The following is a 22,313-nucleotide window of genomic DNA, read 5'->3' as shown; positions in this document are numbered from 1 at the left end:
TCAGAGGATGAGATGGATGATTTGTAGCGTGTGAAAATGCCAGGATTCAAACCCGGCACCTCCGGATGAAAGGCCAAGACGCTACCACTCGTGCCACTGAGACCGGTGATTAGTGTCTGAGGCTCAGTAAGACAACCTCCAGTAAAAATCGTCAGGGCTAGAAACTAAGGCGATGATGTGATGACTGAAATCACCATAAGGTGGATGTCTTATCGCTAGTTTTTTTTTTTTTTTTGTGGAGGGCGAAAAACATCTTTACGCCCGGGTATTTTTTTTTAAGAAAAAAAAAGTAATTAAAACTAGTACATAAAACTAAAACTTAAAATAAAAATAAATAATAAAAGCAAAACAATTAAACAAAGTCCTAGATGGGTGTAAAAGGCCCATTCTCGGATAACAAGAGCACAAAAATGATACAAAAAAGTTTTAAAAAAATAAGCAACAAACATAAAACATAGAACTAGGTTAAAACTAAAATAAAGTAATTAAATAAAACTTAAAACTAATATCACAGACCGAGTCATTAAAACATAAAAGCTAAAATAATTAATACAAAAAACTACCGGGTAGACCAAACATATAAGTTCTTTCATTGACAACAAATGCACAGCCAACGGTATCGTTTTGTTTCGATCCATCAGTGTATACAACCGCGTCTGGTTTCATCTTGGAGAGAACACACAGAAACATTTGCTGGAAGACAATAGGTAGTGTTAATTGTTTAGTGTATGTCGTAAGGTCAAAAGTAAAATTTATAAGGTTTATTCTCCATGGAGGATATGAGCAAGGATAGGTAGGAAAGAATGACGGTGTGTCAACGTTTATATGCTGCAGCAGACGCTGGGTACGGACACCTACAGGTGCAGTACGACGTGGATGGTCCTCATACTTTCCTAGATTAGGATTTCTAAAGACTGACTCAAGAACCGGGTGATTTAGCTGTCCTCTGAGACGAGCAAAATAAGATAATAAAAGCTGGTCTCGTCTATCCCAAAGTGATGGTTCACCACAGTCTACAAGTAAGCTTGCGACAGGACTTGATCTAAACGCGCCTGTGGCAAGCCGAAGGAAAGCATGATGTAAACTATCCAGCATTTTAAGTACGGTTTGACGAGCTGAAGAGTAGGCGACACAACCATAATCTAAACGGGAGCGAACAAAGGAATAGTAAAAACGTATCATACATGATCTATCGGCTCCCCAGTTGGTGTTAGTAAGGACTCGCATCATATCTAGAAGTTTGGAACATTTTGTTTTTAATTCTTTTTTATGTTTGACCCAAGTAAGTCGGCTATCAAATAATAAACCTAAAAACTTGACGTAGGTAGAAATAGTAATAGTCTCTCCGTTCAGAAAAACTTACGGAATAGAAGGGTTTCATAGCCGAGAAAAAACTACACATTTTGTTTTTTCGGATGAAAATGTGAAACCAGTAATCCTGGACCAAGCTTCAAGGTGAGATATAGTGTTCTGCAGTAGTCTCTCTGCTGTAGGTGTTGAACGGCTTGCAATGTAAATAGCAAAATCGTCAGCAAATAGAAAACATGAGACAGGAGCCTGCACACATTTGGTAATACCATTTAAAGCTGCAGAAAATAAGGTGGCACTTAATACACTACCTTGGGGCACTCCATTCTCCAAGATGACACTATCTGAGAGCGAATCATCCACACGAACACGAGCCGTTCGGTGATTTAAGAATCCCTGGGTAAAAGCAAGCATATTGCCCTTGATTCCCCATTCTTTGAGAGTGTTAAGAATATCACATCGCCAGGGTGTGTCATACGCCTTTTTTATATCAAAGAAGATAGCGACGAGGTGCTGGCGATTTAGGAAAGCGCTTTGTATGGCTGTTTCTATTGACACTAAATGATCAATGGAAGATCGTCCTTGTCGGAAACCACACTGTTCTAGCGATAGAAAGCCATGTTTCTCCAAGTACCCTGTAAGCCTGCGGTTTACCATTCTCTCCATTATTTTAATCAAAATGCTTGTTAATGAAATAGGACGGTAGCTTGAGGGGTTGGTTTGGTCTTTACCAAGTTTTAGTACTGGTATAATAAATGCTTCTGACCAGCCGGGTGGGAAGACTTGTTCGGAGAATAAACTGTTGAAAATATTCAAAAGTTGTTGTAGTGCCGAATTAGGAAGGTGTGAAAGCATGGAAAGGCGAATGTTGTCCGGTCCAGGGGAAGTGTCCCGTGAGTTTTTAAGTGCATGTAACAATTCCTTAAATACGAATGCAGTGTTTAATTCACCAACCGAATCACCAATGTTTAACGATAATACTTCTATTTGTATCTTGTACCTTTGAAAATCGTTATTATATGATGAGGTGAGAGACACCGAGCGAAAAGATTTTGCTAGACTATTTTCCACTTCCGAGGGTGATGAAAGGAGTTCTCCTTCATCAATAAGACCGAGAATAGATTGTTTCGGTGATCCGAAAATTGCACGAATTTTCTTCCATACAGTAGACGTGGGAATAGTGTGTGAGATAGTGCTCACGTATTTCGTCCATGAATTCTTCTTAGCGTCCAAGAATACCCGACGGCACACCGCTCTAGCCCTGCGGAATAAATTTAGATGTTCTGTTGTAGGCCTACGATTAAATTTGCATAGTGCCTGCCGTCGATTCCTAATAGCATATTTGCAATCATCGTTCCACCATGGAACGAAAGGACGTCTCGGATTACCCGATGTTTGTGGGATATATCTGTTGGCATTCTCAAGTATCATGGACGTAAAAGAAGAATATTGGTCGAGGATGTTCGCTCCATCGTCATACTGCGATTGGAATGCTTTATGGTATCCGTTCCAATCTGCCTTTTCAACAATCCATCTCCGTGGCCTTCTTTTAATCTACAGCGAAACCAATAATAATTGGTCTATGATCACTGCCGTGAAAGTCATCACAAAAACAGACCAATTAAAATGAGGGAGCACATTCGGTGAGCATATGGAGAGATCAACGTTAGATACAGTACCAGATGATAAGGACATGAATGTGTGTGATCCATTATTCAGTAGGCAAAGGTCAAAGTCTTGTCTCAATCTGTTTATCATATTTCCTCGAGTGGAGCAGAAGGTTGAGCCCCAGGAAATATGATGGGCATTGAAGTCTCCTACTATTAACGATGGAGATGGTATTTGCGTGAGGAGATTTGAGACATCTAAAGCACTGAACTCAGTGTTCGGTGAGAGATACAGATTGCAGATATGCAATTTGAAGGGAATAGAGACCTTTACTGCGATAGCAGGAATGACAGTGGTTAGTTGAATTCTTCTAGCTAACACCCCATTCTTCATGAAAATCGCTACTCCACCACTCTCCCTACTGTCTACTAGGCAGTCGTATCTCTCACAAAAGTATCCTCTGAGTGTAATTGGGTCATGTTGTAGAAGGTGAGTTTCTTGGAAACACATGATTAGTGGATCATGTGCGAGCGCTAGTATTCTAATATCTTCAATGCGGGACCGAATACCTCTAACATTCCACTGAATAATGTTCATAAGTGTAGAAAAAATAAATAATAAAATTTCGGAAATTATATAAAAATTAGCTGTACGTGATTCGGTTTTTATTTTAAAGAACTCCGATGCCGTAGGGTCGGGTGGTTCTTCAACCATATCCTCCAGTATATGAGGTGATGGTGAAGGAGATTTATTTGAATGGGATGCTGCAGTTAACATCCCAGAGGGGATGGTTATGTGGGTTCCCTTTACGGAGAGCTTATTAGGTGGCTTACTGCCAGCTGTGATAGTCGCTACTCGTGCCGGTAAGACTTTGGGAACAGGAACTTTCGTATGTATCACACTGTTGGATTCACTAACTGCGACAAAAGACTTTTAATTCATTTTTGTCAGCTCTGAGATAGTGGCTGTAAGTGAAGCTACTTGATCAGAAAGCATCTGAACAAGTTTTTTAAGTTCATTGCAGGATCCGCACTGCTGATTATTAACGTTTGTAAGAGTTTGTTTCGATGTAGCACTGGCAAAAGATACATCTGGTTTAACCAGGTTCCGTGAATTATTTAACTTTTTGTATTCTCTTCGTGCGGCCGGGAAAGATAGCTTTTGCTCCGTACAGATTTTGAGAATTGCCTTTTCTTCTTTAAAGATTGGGCAATCTCGGGAGCGGGCTGTATGTGGACCACTGCAGTTTGCACATTTTTCACTTTCTTCGCAGTTAGTGTCATTGTGACCTTCTTTAGCACATCGAGCACAGATCTCAGTTTTCGTGCAAGATGTTGTAGTGTGACCAAAACCTTGGCATTTGAAACATCGCCGTGGGTTGGGTATGAATGGTCATACCCGAACCGAGAGGAAACTCACTTTAATCTTCTCTGGAAGAACAGGGAGATTGAATGTTAGTATAAGAGACGGTGTCGGTTCTTCTGTTCTGTCGTTTCATAATACGTTCCACTTCAACAACATCTTGGTGGCAAAGCTCGTCAACTATTTTAGTGATATCTATATCTAAAAGGTCTCGACAAAAAATTACACCCCGGCTCGTATTTAAAGTTTTGTGGCTTTCTGCACTTATATTGATACCAACCATATTACGGAGACGTAAGATAGACCGACTCTGTTCGTCGTTGAATGTTTCGATCAGAATCGATCCGTCACATAATTTCCTGATGTTCTTCGGGGAGCCACTTGCATCTGTTACAGTTTTGTTTATTAAGAAAGGTGAAACCTTTTGGAGGGAGCCACCTTCCTGACTATTTCGGAGAACAACAAATCTAATATTTTTAGAGTTCAAGTCTAAAGATTTGCAGTTCTCTTCGGTAGGACTTTTATCCTCGTCAGACAAAGCTGATCGAGGTCTCTTCACAAGACTTAATTTGGTGGTTATTTTAGATGGACCACCAACCATCTTGGAATTTAATATAGGAACAGAAATTTTTGTCCCACGAGTACCGGCGAAAAATGGACCACTCCAGCAGAGCGCACGCGTACTGGAGCTAGAGCTAAGTACAACTGGGTTCGCCCTGGTGCCCAGAGGACATCGTTCGAGACTCACTACGTAGAGCCATTCACCCATCGACACGATTTGTTCCCACCTTGGGTTACGGTTGCGTTTCGTAAGATGTCGCAACACCACCGAGTGCTAATGTAAGAAATATCAGTGTAGGATATTGTTGTGTAAGTTGTAATTTATGTAGTGTTCTTGGTGTAGTATATGTGTATGATGAAAAGTGTTCTGCTGCTTACTGTATAGTGGGAAGAATAGCTGCAGAGGCTAGGCCCGTGGGGACACCAACCCCCAAAGTCTTAAAGAATAAGTCTCCCCGTCGGGGACTTATCGCTAGTGGTGGTGGTCAGGATCTATACTGCTAAGAGGTATATTTTTAAAATTTTGGGTTGTTTTGGATTATGCTTTGTTTCTTATAGAATTACGTTAGTTTATTCATGTTCACTATAACGATTCTTTCTTACAACTACGGTAAATGTTAAAGTAAAGTTTTTTCATCAAGTGTAACATATAAGTTAACTATTGAATATATATGTACATTTTTCACATATTGTTATATCAATTTTTTTTATATTTACAGTTTTACCAATGTTATATCTTCACATGGTTAGTCAAAGAAAGAAGATCATCGGGGGAGGTAGTACAAAACCAACCGACAAGAAAAAATCTTAAACCTATTTTTATTATATTATATTTATTATTAATTAAGAATTGTTAATATATACTGGTTTTTTTTCTTAGTGTTAATTTGGAGTGATGTAAAAGGAACAGATTTTTCAGAAAATTGCTATTTTTATATTGACGGTTGTTGTTAAAGGCCAAAAGCTATGTCATTTATTTTAGCAATTTTATATAAAAATAAGTATTAAGGGTACTATATATTACAAAGCAAATTTAGTTGTAAGTTGTGTTAAAAAATATTGAGTAACTCTTTTTAAATTCTTCATGTGAAATCATATTGCAGCTGTTCCATTAACTGCTAGAACATAATACCCATTTTTAAAAAAAAACTTGTTAAATGATAATTTATATTTTTCATCATTATAATGAGAAACTTTAAGGTTTTGTTTTCTTATTAGTTATCTTGTTCCATCTTTGAAATATATTTCAGTTCTGTTGCTCTTTACCACTGTAAAGTTATCAACCATATGAAGTACCAAACGTGTCACTGTTGTTAATTTAAAAAAAAAAAAATAGTACTATAAATTGTTTTGATGATTCTGCCACCACATTGTAACCTTTTTCTTTACATAATAATTAATTTATTAAAAGTCAGGTTTCTTCTGAACCCATTAAGACTTTTAAGGAATTTTTCTCCTCTCCTTTAAAAACTGCATGTTTAATTCCTGAATCATTTAAAATAAGATCTTAGTACAACTTCTGCCCAAAACATTAATACAACAAGTTGATTAACCCAGGTTATATTATTGGGCTTGGATGTTTTTACTCTGTCGATACTGAACCGATTATTTCAAAATGATCAATTCATTCCCATAAAGTATGAACTAATAAAACCAGACTTACAAAATGTTTTCACGACAAAAGCCCAATTCATTTCTCATTAATGTTATTATTATCTTTTATGACCGCATAGGATCACATTAGTCTGTCGATTATCCAAGTTTCTTCGATGGAACTGTTTGGACTTTACAGCTCTCCCAGTAATTTTTCATACATTCCAGTTTTTGTGTCCTTTCTAGTGTTGAAAATATTCGTGTTGTGAGTTTTTCCTGTGAGTGTAAAACAAGTTTTATTGATTTTCTTGTTTAATTTTATTTTATCTGTGATGTAAGTCCAATTTGCTTCAGCTCTCTTATTTCTCTGCATCCAGTCTCTGTTTTTCGAGTGGAGATTGTACTGTACTGTTTCAGAAGTTTTGAATCTAGCATCCTCATGATGTGAACAAAGAATCCTAGTCTCCTCTTACGCATGGTATCAGTGACTTGTTCTAACAATTTGTACATGACTTTGTTGGGCACAATCCATCACTGTCGTTCTTCCTGTTACTTTTTATTGATGCAGGTTTTTACATTTCTTCTTTTGATTTCTGATGTCTTTGATTGTTCATTCAGGTGGAAGATGCTGCCTTATAAACCTTTGGTTTTATAACTGTGTAGTGTCTTATTTTTTCATTTATTTAACATTTTTGAATGTTATTTATTACATTGAAACTAAACAATTAGCACTGCCTGGGGTATAAAGTAGCATTATAACAGTGTTGCCAGCTCAAATTACAGTTTGGTAATGAACGATTCAAAATCACCTGTTCCTATCCATCATACTTTATTATTATTAGATAATTAAAATTATATGAGTCAATTTTCCTCCTCTATGAATCATGAGACCTTGCCGTTGGTGAGGGGGCTTGAGTGCTCAGGGATACAGAGTAGCTGGACCGAAGGTGCAACCATATCGGAGAGGTATCTGTTGAGAGCCAGACTAAGGAATGATTCCTGAAAGAGGGCAGCAGCTCTTTCAGTAGTTGTTAGGGGCGTGAGTCAGGACGACTTAAACGGCCGTATCAACATCACTCAGACCTCTGAGTACTGCGCAGCTGAAAGCAATGGAAAACTACAGCTGCTTTTTTTCCAAGAAAATGTGGCTCTGCATTTTCACATAGCAATAATGGAGGCGCCTTCCTTGGTAAAATATTCCGGAGGTAAAATAGTCCCCCGTTCGGATCTCCGGGTGGGGACTACTAAGGAAGGGGTCACCAGAAAATTAAAAAATAACATTCTACGAGTCGGAGCGTGGAATGTTAGAAGCTTGAAAAAGGTTGGTAGGCTAGAAAATTTAAAAAGGGAAATGGGTAGGACAAATGTGGATATAGTAGGAATTAGTGAGGTTCGGTGGGAAGAGGAAGGCGACTTTTGGTCAGGTGATTTTAGAGTAATTAACTCAGCGTCAAATAATGGGCAGGCAGGAGTAGGTTTCGTGATGAACAAGAAGATAGGGAGGAGAGTGGAGTATTTCAAAACGCATAGCGATAGAATCATTGTAATAAGGATAAAATCAAAACCTAAACCGACAACGATTGTTAACGTCTATATGCCTACAAGCGCCCATGATGATGATGAGGTAGAGTGTGTATACGAAGAGATTGATGAAGCAATTAAACACGTAAAAGGAGATGAAAATTTAATAATAGTTGGAGATTGGAATGCAAGCATTGGAAAAGGCAAGGAAGGAAATATAGTGGGTGAATACGGGCTGGGCAAAAGGAATGAAAGAGGGGACCGACTTATAGAATTTTGCACGAAGTATAATTTAGTAATTGCCAACACCCAATTTAAAAATCATAATAGAAGAATATACACTTGGAAAAAGCCAGGCGATACTGGAAGGTATCAGATAGATTATATCATGGTTAAGCAAAGATTTAGTAATCAACTCGTTGACTGCAAAACTTACCCTGGAGCAGACATTGATAGCGACCATAATTTGGTGATAATGAAATGTAGATTGGGGTTTAAAAACCTGAAGAAAAGGTGTCAGATGAATCGGTGGAATTTAGAGAAGCTTGAGGAAGAGGAGGTAAAGAAGATTTTTGAGGAGGACATCGCAAGAGGTCTGAATAAAAAAGATAAGGTAGAAAATGTAGAAGAAGAATGGGAGAATGTTAAAAAGGAAATTCTTAAATCAGCAGAAGCAAACTTAGGCGGAATAAAGAGAACCGGTAGAAAACCATGGGTTTCAGACGATATATTGCAGCTGATGGATGAACGTAGAAAATATAAGAATGCTAGTAATGAAGAAAGTAAAAGGAACTATCGGAAATTAAGAAATGCTATAAACAGGAAGTGCAAACTGGTGAAAGAAGAGTGGATTAAAGAAAAGTGTTCAGAAAGTGGAAAGAGAAATGAACATTGGTAAAATAGACAGAGCATACAGGAAAGTTAAGGAAAATTTTGGGGTACATAAATTAAAATCTAATAATGTGTTAAACAAAGATGGTACACCAATATATAATACGAAAGGTAAAGTCGATAGATGGGTGGAATATATTGAAGAGTTATACGGAGGAAATGAATTAGAAAATGGTGTTATAGAGGAAGAAGAGGAAGTTGGGGAGGATGAAATGGGAGAAACAATACTGAGATCTGAATTTAAGAGAGCATTAAAAGATTTAAATGGCAGAAAGGCTCCTGGAATAGACGGAATACCTGTAGAATTACTGCGCAGTGCAGGTGAGGAAGCGATTGATAGATTATACAAACTGGTGTGTAATATTTATGAAAATGGGGAATTCCCATCAGACTTCAAAAAAAGTGTTATAGTTATGATACCAAAGAAAGCAGGGGCAGATAAATGTGAAGAATACAGAACAATTAGTTTAACTAGTCATGCATCAAAAATCTTAACTAGAATTTTATACAGAAGAATTGAGAGGAGAGTGGAAGAAGTGTTAGGAGAAGACCAATTTGGTTTCAGGAAAAGTATAGGGACAAGGGAAGCAATTTTAGGCCTCAGCTTAATAGTAGAAGGAAGATTAAAGAAAAACAAACCAACATACTTGGCGTTTATAGACCTAGAAAAGGCTTTCGATAACGTAGACTGGAATAAAATGTTCAGCATTTTAAAAAAATTAGGGTTCAAATACAGAGATAGAAGAACAATTGCTAACATGTACAGGAACCAAACAGCAACAATAACAATTGAAGAACATAAGAAAGAAGCCCTAATAAGAAAGGGAGTCCGCCAAGGATGTTCCCTATCGCCGTTACTTTTTAATCTTTACATGGAACTAGCAGTTAATGATGTTAAAGAACAATTTAGATTCGGAGTAACAGTACAAGGTGAAAAGATAAAGATGCTACGATTTGCTGATGATATAGTAATTCTAGCCGAGAGTAAAAAGGATTTAGAAGAAACAATGAACGGCATAGATGAAGTCCTACGCAAAAACTATCGCATGAAAATAAACAAGAACAAAACAAAAGTAATGAAATGTAGTAGAAATAACAAAGATGGACCACTGAATGTGAAAATAGGAGGAGAAAATATTATGGAGGTAGAAGAATTTTGTTATTTGGGAAGTAAAATTACTAAAGATGGACGAAGCAGGAGCGATATAAAATCCCGAATAGCACAAGCTAAACGAGCCTTCAATAAGAAATATAGTTTGTTTACATCAAAAATGAATTTAAATGTCAGGAAAAGATTTTTGAAAGTGTATGTTTGGAGTGTCGCTTTATATGGAAGTGAAACTTGGACAATCGGAGTATCTGAGAAGAAAAGATTAGAAGCTTTTGAAATGTGGTGCTATAGGAGAATGTTAAAAATCAGATGGGTGGATAAAGTGACAAATGAAGAGGTATTGCGGCAAATAGATGAAGAAAGTAGCATTTGGAAAAATATAGTTAAAAGAAGAAACAGACTTATAGGCCACATACTAAGGCATCCTGGAATAGTCGCTTTAATATTGGAAGGACAGGTAGAAGGGAAAAATTGTGTAGGCAGGCCACGTTTGGAGTATGTAAAACAAATTGTTGGGGATGTAGGATGTAGAGGGTATACTGAAATGAAACGACTAGCACTAGATAGGGAATCTTGGAGAGCTGCATCAAACCAGTCAAACGACTGAAGACAAAAAAAAAAAAAAAAAAAAGAGTCAATTTTGTTTAATCTTTTAATTTTTATTACAAAGGTTTTTGGTATTTATTTATTCATTCCATTAAGTAATTTTGTATATTCTGAATTAGGTAAAGATAAATGTTTATCTTCATTAAAAGCTAAGAACAGTTTTTTTTTTATTTGCAGGGATTACAGGGTAATTGTGTACTAGTCGTTTATTTATTTTTTTTTTAATTTTTGTTAATGTAATCTTTTATTTTAAATATGTTTTGGTATATGTATTTTAATTTAATTATGTTATTAAAATAACTTTTATTTAAAAATAATATGATGTTTTTTTTATTACCATTCATTATACATTTGGTTGTATAATTCATTGCTAAGTTGAAACAGGGTGTATGTAACATATAATTTTATTTCACTACACTGTAATTTATTTTTAAATTGTACAATCATTAAGACTTTGAGAACAAGAAAAAACTACAGAAAACTTTAAAAGGAGGAACTTTTTCTCGATTATTGAGTGCATTATTAAACAGTATCCTTTTGTCATGTTTCCTATTTTTAAATCTGACATTTTTCCATGGTTTTTAAATGGAAATACCCAATTTTTATAACATTTATATATGATACAACATCTAATAAGACATTTTCCTCTGAATCTGTTTACGAGATATGCCACATCTCTAGTTTTCTCTGTTGACAACATTGTATAACTTTTTTTTTCTGAAACAAATTAGACTAATCTATCTTCACAGATGGTTGTGAGCTTATTTTCATAAATTTTATTTCTGTACTAAATTATTTGTCAGTAATTTCTTAAATTAATAAATTATATTTTTACAGTTTTTTTGTATTGTCTGAAGTAATAATATTTGTTTTTTAAATTGTAAAGAAAAATAATTTGTCGGTTTCATTATATTTATTGCTTGCCAACATCAAAATTCAGTACAATTAAAATATTATACAGTTTTAAAAGAAATGTATTTTTGTTGAATCCACTTGGATTAAAATATTAATATATTTTACTTAAAAATAATTGATTATCATGCACTTCCCCTACCAATCAGTCCTCCGCTGCTGAGCACACTGCACCCCACCACACATTGGTGGCTATAGAAGTGGCAACAAAGTCCCATGTCCAGCTCAACATGGGATCTCCTGGTGAATGCAAACTTTCCCTTAAGAAAAGCAGGCCTGCTGAGGAAGCCACTGGACACCAAATCTACAGCCCAACCTGTCTGCCTTCAACTGCCCTGGCCGGCAGCCCAACATGGGGTTTCCCGGTGAAGGGCCACATTCCTGCAGGAACAGCAAGCCTGGCAAGATTAAGATTGCTAATGCCATGAGGCTTAGTGATGAAGTCGGAGCCGGAAGAGAACCACCTCAGCCATGCCAGCGCAAGACAACTGACGATAACCCAACAGCCGCTGAGGGGATGCTCAGTCCAATTCCAATGGGAATGGGGATGAGCGGCAACTCCCCATCCAGCTGAAGCCAATATCACCAGCGACCAGACTCAACAGCCCTTTTCAGAGCTACCTCATCAAATCCACAATGACCCTTCCTAGGGCTACCAGATAATTTATAAGGTGCCACATGCTATCGTAGTAACCCAGCAACAAGTAATAGATCAGACATATAAGTTGATACAATAAAAGGAGAAATATTGAAAATACTATTCTTAGTTCATGAGCAAAACAAAATTATAACTAGTAATTGAAATAATTAAAGATTAAATGTTTTGACAAAAAACAACCAAGAGGTAAACTGGTAAAATATATTTAATAATAAATAATAAACTACCTATATTAAATAAAAGATATTTTAAATTAATTTTGTTCGTTCTTTATTAGTTGTTTATTTGATAACTTCATCTTCAAAAAAAATATTTGATGCAACGTTCATTAGTCTTGTACTAATATAAATAATCTGTCTTTGTACTTTTGGTACAGTACAGGAACAGTGTGTTGCCGCAACGGAGTGTCTACGAACGTATTGAAAAATTCAAAAATGGTCATTAAGTGATGAAGGAGCCGAACGACCATTTACCGCCACAAATGAGAAAAACATTGAAGGTGCACGTGACATGGTTTTCTTAGTCAGACGAGTAACTAGCGATGAAGAGGCACATCGTCTGCAAATTAGTCACGGTTCTGCCTACGAAATCATCCACAATAGACTTGGATTTTATAAAGCCTGTGTAAGACAGGTCCCAAAACAACTCACACAGTCGTATAAACAAACACACTTGGACATCTACCAAAATCATTGGATCACTACAGTAATGAATGGGACATCTTAGACAGAATCATCATACGTTGAAAAATGATGTACATGTAAGTTTCTTATTTTTATTGCAATAAAATTTATAACTACATTGTGGATAATAATTGACTTTCCTTTGTAAAATTACAACACTGGACTTAAGTTCTACTTACATCGTATTTATTGTTGATAGGTACATCTTGAAATGAGGTATAGCTCTTTAACTGTTGGATTTTGGGAAGCATATTTAAGAATTGTGTATTCAAAAATGTTATAAAAACTGCGGGGTTTTCATTTACAAGATTAAGTTAGAATGTACGTTACTTTGTTCTTTACAGTATCTGTCACAGTATTTCTTGTGGTCATGATGCATGTAAAACATAATATTAGTGTTAAGTCAAAATTGTTTTCCCCAAGGCTTTCATACATACATATTGAAATAATAATATTCCTGGCTGATTCAATTTTGTATTCTACATCACATCAAAAGAACAAAAAATGTTAATAAAAAATTCTTTCCTTTTTAAATTTTGTATTTTTTAAAAGAAAAATATCTCAAGAGCTGATTGAGGATTATGGAGGTATGTCTATATATGTACCACTGCACAGCCATATTGCTGATATTATTTGACGTGAAGAGTGATGTACAACTTGCCATTTTTTTAAGTATGATTTATAGCAAATCATATTAAAAGCTAACTGTTCTTAAGCCATTGATGGGAAGTTTTCACAGACACATATCTTCATAATCATAAACTTACCGGTCATGTAACAAACACCTGTATTAGGACTGAAAGAACATCCTCAGCATAAAAATTCCTACCAGTAAGGCAAAAACAGATTACACACCTGTTTTGTTAAATCCAACCTGATGACCAAAGTCATTCGAGATTAGTTAACAAATCTTTATATAAAGTTTACGAAAAATATTATCAAAAGGTTTGCATTTTTAGCTGATCAATTTTACTTTATTTAAAAATTACTTAATAATTAAAAATCATTAAAAATTTTTGTGTTAAGTTTTTTGCAAAATGAGCTAACTCTTCTTTTCAATTTATATCTATGTCATATGAAGCAAATTTTGGCTTAAATGGTTTGTAAGTAAATTAAATTTTCCAATACTGTACATTAGAAAATCTAGAACAGCTTCACGAGCAGCTTTTTTACACAAAAAATGTATTCATCATTTCATAAGTTTTACCTCATCATAATTGAAAAACTTTGATGTGGACACTACATGACTTCCTTGTACGTACATCTATTAAATTACATATATTCATTTGTTTAAATTAGAAGTACATAAAATTTTATTTTATTAATAAATAACCTCAATTTTTTCATTTCTTTTTTATTGTTATTGAATAATTATTTACTGTAATTTTTTTTACAATCAAAGGTTAATAATTATTAATAAATTAATATATTTAAATTAAAAAAAAAAAAGTTATACAAAAAAATGGAGATGAAGTCTGATTAGAACTGATGTGCTTTCCTGTTGAAAGATCAAAATATTTCATTAATTAAAATTACATTTGGCTATAACTCTGGAACCGATGAAAATAAAGACTACTTATGATATATCATTGAAAAGCTCTCCATGAGGGCTTATTACTGTAGTTAATAAAAAGTCCAAAATCCAAATATTTTTTTGTTTTTTGGAAACATTTGGTTAATCAATTACAATCAAAAGGGGAGGTGCACAACTAGATGTTACAGCAGTCCAAATTCAAAATTTCAACATCCTACGACTAATCATTTTTGAGTAATGCGAGATACAGGGGTTACACCAAAACTAGTCAAAATGGATTCAGGGATGGTCAAAATGCATATCTACGTTGAAATCTGAAAACCAAAATTTTCTGCAATCCCAATATTTTCTTTACTTCATACAACGAAGTAAAAATTGGACCATAACAAGAATGATCGTATAAAATACTACTAATGCAGTTTGATTGTACAATATAATCAAAACAGTTATAATTAATCCGTTATAACAAATTGTTGTTTCACCTTGATTTCAACAAGACAGTACAAAAGTTCTTTGTTGGCTATAGATAGCCAACACGATTTGTGGATTTAAATACATGAGATTACTTTTTGTAAGGTTTTTAAAGTCTACAATATACACCTTGAAGTATTGATGGACTTAAAAGTAACTTTAGTCTTTACTAAAGTTACTTGTGATCTCTTTAGATCACAAACATTATTGTTGAAATGTCACAGATAATTAAATGAAACTTCAGCAAAAAGTTTTAATAATCAATATTTATAAGAAATGGACATCTGAATACGTAATCTTTAAGTTGTAATAATTGTTATAACCTAGTATGCAAATGGATGGATGACTTTGTTCCTAAATCTGATTTAAATAACATTAATTAAAAAAGGTTTTTTCATTTTATCCTTTAAATTTTCCCATTTTTTTTACCTCTTGCATAATCACACCTGAATATAATTTTTGTAGTTGAAATGACACACTCGTAAAACTCAACAACACAACTTTGAATATGAAAAAAACAGTGATGTTACGAAAGTTTCAAGTAATGAAACTTAATTATTCTATTAAAAAACAAAAGCTGTTGTTAATTTTTATAGGTGGTATATAAGTTGGTAAGGCAAAATCGATGAGTAAAACTCTACAACACAACTTTGAACATGAAAAATTATTTACATTTTCATACCTGTATTTAATATGAGCCACATTTCAATAACTTATTAAAAAAAAATATAGCCAAAAAAACGGAAAATATAGTAAAAAAAAAATAAATAAAGGTTTACCCGTCTATCTATTTTTAGTAAGTCACCTTAATATTTATGTGTTTCTAATATTTAGGAAGAAACAAGCATTTTAACACCCTGTTAAAAAAATCTGTCACAAGATTTCAGCGCAACGCTGCTGATTTTAAATCACTGGATTGAGCTGTAAGGTCAAATCAAAAACTTCCCAAATGTATTAATGAAACTTCTTATCACCACAGGTATGCATTATCATAAAGAAAACAAATCCTGGTGACAGCACCCTGATTGATTTTTAAATATTTACCTTATTTTAAAAGAATTTCACAATACATCTCCATTTTGATTATTGTTTCCCCAAGTCTGTGAAATTTATCAGTAGGACACTATTTTTGGGCCAGAAAACTGTCTGATCTGACTTGATTTGCTTGTATTTTGTTTAGCTTTGATGAATTTGAATGACATCACCGAATGGACAGTTATTTTGGACTTGACATTGATTTATCAAATTCATGTTTTATTACCAGTTACGATACGAGAAAGAATTCGTTCCCCTCTTTCTTTTGTAGTAGTCGAACAATGGAGATCCAGATTCCATCCTCCGATTTTTCTGGATGCAAGTCTACATTTTCGGGACCCATCTTACACACAGTTTACAATAGGATTAGATTTATAGTAACAATTCTGTACATAGCATTCTATTAAATGTGTGGAAATTATGTGAAATGCATTTTCTTGAAGTTTTGTAATTACTTATTCAGTATGTCATTTTTTAAACATGTTCTCTGATGAGGATAAAAATGCTGTTAATGAGAACAGGCTAACCATTGACGTATCCCGTCCATGTAAAAGTATGATTTGTTGATCTTAAACACACTTTCAAGAAGGAGGCTCCCTTCAAAAGGTCTCACATTTCCTGATCAATAAAGCTCAGTGGTTCACTTAAAAACATCAGGAAATTCAGGGATACCACGATACTTGTTGGGGTAATTAGTGATGAACAGAGTTGATCCCTGTTGTGTCTCACTAATATGGGTGGTATTAACATAAAAGCAGTATGCCAGAAATACTTGAATACTAGCTGAGGAGTAATCTTTTGTCGGGACCTTTTGGAACTTGATATTAGTGAGATTACCGATGAAGTTTGTCCTCAAGGTGTTGTTGAGGTGAGACGAATTATGAGTCGTCAGAGTGGAATAGAGGAACCTACTTCCTCTCTTATATTGCATTTAACCTTCCTGTACCATCAGAGTAGGTTACATGTCTATTCAAGTGTAACCATTCATTCCCGACCCTGATTTCCTAGGGGAAGAGACCCGCCAACTACCACCTCTCTACCTAGCCCTGATGGGCTTTACCAGAGGTCATCTTTTATAAACCACGGTATATGACATCTCTAAATCGCCTTGGTCCAGGATGCCACCAATGCGAATGCCACAAGCAACTCTCATCAGTGTAACTGTTACTAAAAATAACAAAACACGTCTCAAGCAAGACTAAAAATTTTAATTTAAAATCTGTGAGGCTACAGTGGTAAAGTAATGCGAGCACGTTGTGTGACGCTGGACCAATCATCACCATCAACTAGTAACAAATGGGATACCCCTGGGGCACTGTTTTGGGAGGTGCAATGGGGTGCTATAACAGCACCCCATATAATACCTCTGCAACAACTGTTCGATTTTCAAAATTCAAATGGAGTATTTTCTAATCTAATACAAGATCACGATGGAATCAAACCAGAACAAAAAGAGCAATGTTTTTTTTTTCAGCAGTCATTGTTTTTAATTTTTAATATTATAAATATTCCTGGAAAATCTTTTTGATTTAATTTTTTATTAATGAACAGAAAAATCAAGGAAAACTTTCTCACTTAAAATTCTTTGTAGGTTTTATAGTTTATTAGGTTAAACAATAATGACACATTTAAAATGAGTGCCTGTAAAAAAAAAAATTAAGAAATAAATAATAAAAAGACTGAAATATTTAGAAAAGTATTATATTGACAAAAAAATGAACAGGTAAATTTTAAAAATGATGAACTGTTTAATTTATCGCACCTGTCTTGATAGCTGGCTTAATTGTAATCACAATAACAATGAGTTTTGATTTATGACAAAGGTATGTGATAACCAAGGTGGATTTGAATATAAATAGGTAAATTAATATCGAGTTTGCTATTAATTTGGTATATTTATTATCGTGTTTTCTGACTGTAATTATATATAAACACACCTGCATTTGATAAAACAATATCTGCACAACTTTCATCAAAAGATATTCCTTGAAGAATAACATCATCTGAGGATTTCATCGGAGGCCAAACCTTTAATCTATTTTTCCCACCGGAAGGTACGACAAATATCGGCGTACCAACAAATTCATCATATAGAGCATCTGCTTTTTCAGTTTCACATATCGTCACAGGTAACGTTTCTGGACAGAATATAACAATTCTGAAAAAATATTTCACAAATAATTATTATAATGTAAATTTTCAATTATACAAATAAAACTGATTACACAAATTTTGTTTATAATCTAAAGAGTACATACCCATTTTGATTATTAAAATGTCCATCATCAGTCTCTACTCATGAAAAAATACTTATCATTACACTTCAAAAGGTAATAAAAACGCTATATTTGTTATTTTCTATGAATCTTGGGGAGCAAGTGAAAAAAAAACCTAAATTAATTGACATTTATCAATTAAATTGGGCATAAGTGTTTTTATATTTTTTATTCTTACAAAAGGATTTTACAATTACTTTTTGTGAAGAAAAAAAGAAAATAATTGGTTTTCCAGCTGCATAATTAAAATCAACACTTATAAAGTATACACTGCATTAAGGAAAGTATCACTTATCAGACATAATTAAATCATTTAATACTTTGAAATACGAGATGATAAAAAAGAAAAAAGGGGTTTGAATAAGACCAAAATTTGAATAAGACCATCATAAGAAATATAATATGTACCTGAGGAACATTAAATAATGTGAAAACATTTATCTACCCTTTGGGTAAAATTTTTAAATATGGAAACCATAAAGTCATATCTCCTTGCTCCTGTGACAAAATTAGTACCGCCATGTCTCATATACAGAAATCATCATGCCAAATTTCTTAATATCCAATATTAAGCAAAACAGGCCTATTTTGAAATTTTCATTGAAAAATTTTTTTTTTCTTTTATGAAACATGAGGATCACATATAGACATATTGTTCATGCAGCGTGTTTTATTGTTAACAGATTTTTCCAACATTGGAATTTTGAATACTTATAACTCAGTAACAAAAGCATTAACAGAAAAACAGGTTACACAATTCTTTTTCTAGTAAAATTTTTAATCGAAATTCATTGTCATATGTCCATCTTTTTATTTAGAAAAATTAAGTTTAATTCAATAAGGCAGATAAAAATTAAAACCCATCATAATGCAGATTTTTTTTAATTACGTAGAACTCAATCTGTTTCTGCCTCCAAATACCTCTCAGATGCAGTAAAGCTGTTTCCATACATAAATATCAACTGATGTAATAAGCTTTAACACTAAGCATCATTATTAAATATTTATGTTTATATATATTCACATCTTCGGTAAATCATCTCTTGGTACTTCTTCAAAATTCAAAATGAATTATAAGGTTACAAAAATATCAGCTGCTTGGTGACCAGGTAGAATTATATTTGGTGAACCATGAACCATGTTTGGTGAATCAGGTAGAAGACATTTAATCCACTGGGTTGGTCTAGAGGTGAACACAGCTTCACAGATCAGCTGATTTCAAAGTTGAGAGTTCTAAGGTTCAAATCCTAGTAAAGGCAGTTAGTTTTATACACATTTGACTACATCATCTTGAATACTTACTTCATCTACTTGAATATTACATCATGGATACTGTGTTTTTTGGTTGTAGGGTTTCAATTAATCGCACATCTCAGGAATGGTCATCTGAGACCGAACAATAGTAGATTTCATTTACACTCATACATATCATCCTCATTCATCCTATGAAGTAATGCCTGACAGTAATTTCAGAAACTATACCACGGAAAAAAGTAGAAGACATTTAAAACAATGAAAATGTTACATATATGCTTATATGAGGGTTATGTTTTTTCAAGGTCCGATCGGTCACAAAATTAAAACCACAGTGAAAATAAAATTTTTTTTATTTGTAACAAGTACTTACTACATAGTTACACTATTTCTCTACATAGTCGCCACTCCGATTTAGATATTTGTCGTAGTGTGGTACTACTAACTTTCCAATACCCTCGTCATAGAACGGAGCCGCCTATGTTACCAAGCATCTTGGGAACCCACCTCGCACACAGTTTGTGGTACTGAAGACTCTCGGTCACAATGGTGTAGAGAGCCGACCTTGAAATTTCAGGAAACAAATCGCTCGATACAGAAATAGTGAACCGATGATTTTCTCAAATCGCCTCATCCACTCGCTCAACAAGATCATCGGTTGACTCTCGCTTCCTTCCCTGACCGCCTGCATCATGAACATCTGTTCATCCTCCTTTAAAGTTCCTGCACCACTGTCGCACTTTGCTGTCAATCAGTGAAGTTTCACCGTACACATTACTTATTAGTCGATGAATTTCAGCCGCAGTAATAAAACCCGAGTAATAATAAGACATGAAACCCAAAAAATTGAGTTAAAAAAGTTGATTCAAACCTAACTTTAACAAGCACTATTAACACTTTCATCAAATCTCCAATATATGTAACTGATCTTGACAAGGCAAGTTCAGGATTCCTGTTACCTATAATAAATGTTTAAACTGTTAATTACAATATATGTAAATACTACTAAGTTAATTGGGCAAATTAAGGGCATAACTTCAAAAACCAAACAAACCCATGCACACACAATACTACAAAGCAATTCAAAAACAAAAATAGCTTACTTAATAAAATCATCACGTCCATCACCATTATCAGTTAATTTAATGAAATCCATACGACCAAGGCCAGCAATGAATACTGTCCAATTTTGTCTAAAAATAAATACTCTGTGTACAATCGGTGTTTTCGGTAACGTCTGCATTAATTCATCAGTAGTTAGTAAATCTATAATCTGAGAAATAAACACAACATAGTAACAAAATTACATTAAAAATACAATATATCCAAGAAGTCTCCACACCACTCCATGCAATTAAATTTTTTTACTCTTTTGAAAGTCACAAGTCCTGCTGCTAAGAAATACTTCCTTTACTACAGTTGATATCGCACAGGCCACTCATTTACCCGTTGTCTGTTGCGGTTGTTACAAAGCCATGGCTGATATGAGCGGAAGCAGTTAGAATGTCACCGACTGGAACAGTTTGTGACATGTTTGGTGAATGAACGACACGTGCGGCAAATGCTGTCGTTTGCTGATAACTATACAATTAGTCACAGTTCACAAGCCATGTTGTACCAAGTCGGAAAGAAATCCATCGCATATCATGTTACTTATTCAGGCCATGTTTTTAGAAGAGTACACGACTGACAATTCTTATTTGGAAATGTTGATAAGATCAATAATTCGATTTCAAGAAAAGAGTACTGTGGAAGTTGTCTGGATACAGCAGTACGGGACTCCAGCTAATTTTGCTCTTTGAATATGTGATTTCCTAATGAACAATTGCTGAATCAGCCACAGTTCACAAACATGACCAGCCCATTGCAAGCAACAACCAACACAATGCCCCGACCTTACCGTACCCGACAACTCACTGTGGGGAATAATCAAAACTTATGTACCTTAATGTTAATATGCAACAAATGAAGAACTGCTTAACAGTACGGGAGAAGCCTTTCAAACCGTAACTTTGAAGATGCATAGCCCTGTGCATTTAACAAAATGAAACACACACAGACGCACTTGATAAATAATTTGTAAGTACAAATATAAATAAACAATCAAAATATGTACTTAGTTCACAACATACTTCTGTCTAGAGGTTTAGGCACTTCTCAGACACAATATAGGTTAAAAAATTATATTTATCTTAACTAAATTATTTCTATTGTTTTTTAAATAGTTAGTGTTATGCAAATTAAGAAAGGAAATTTTATTTAACTCGGTCACACTGTTCTTTGAAAAGTCACCTTTGACAATTTATTTTACAAATGTGTCCACAGTAACAAGTGAAAATAACTAGTTAAGCAGGGGGAGTACATAAAAGATTATCCAGATTTAAGATTAATTATTCTTCAGACAACAATAACAGTAATATTTTACTGTTATTGTTGTCTGTGTTTTATGTTTTGTTCACAATATTTTTTTTTTTTTTGTCTTCAGTCATTTGACTGGTTTGATGCAGCTCTCCAAGATTCCCTATCTAGTGGTAGTCGTTTCATTTCAGTATACCCTCTACATCCTACATCCCCAACAATTTGTTTTACATATTCCAAACGTGGACTGCCTACACAATTTTTCCCTTCTACCTGTCCTTCCAATATTAAAGCGACTATTCCAGCATGCCTTAGTATGTGGCCTATAAGTCTGTCTCTTCTTTTAATTATATTTTTCCAAATGCTTCTTTCTTCATCTATTTGCCGCAATACCTCTTCATTTGTCACTTTATCCACCCATCTGATTTTTAACATTCTCCTATAGCACCGCATTTCAAAAGCTTCTAATCGTTTCTTCTCAGATACTCCGATCATCCAAGTTTCATATCCATATAAAGCGACACTCCAAACATACACCTCAAAAATCTTTTCCTGACATTTAAATTAATTT

The 22,313-nt window shown here is 34.3% G+C and overlaps 1 protein-coding gene across 1 annotated transcript in view; it reads right to left on the bottom strand.

Moving 5' to 3' along the window:
• Positions 1-17,539: 17,539 nt before the first annotated feature.
• LOC142324700 (nitric oxide-associated protein 1-like) overlaps positions 17,540-22,313 on the bottom strand; it is a 28,082-nt gene continuing 23,308 nt past the window's right edge. Inside the window, 2 exon segments of the mRNA XM_075365608.1 lie at positions 17,540-18,012; positions 20,488-20,657. Of these exon segments, the coding sequence (XP_075221723.1) occupies positions 17,754-18,012; positions 20,488-20,657 (429 nt within the window). The 3' untranslated portion in view covers positions 17,540-17,753.

The sequence above is a fragment of the Lycorma delicatula genome, chromosome 5 (assembly GCF_047948215.1).
Source record: "Lycorma delicatula isolate Av1 chromosome 5, ASM4794821v1, whole genome shotgun sequence".
NCBI lineage: Eukaryota > Metazoa > Arthropoda > Insecta > Hemiptera > Fulgoridae > Lycorma > Lycorma delicatula.
This window is presented reverse-complemented; position numbering and strand designations above follow the sequence as displayed.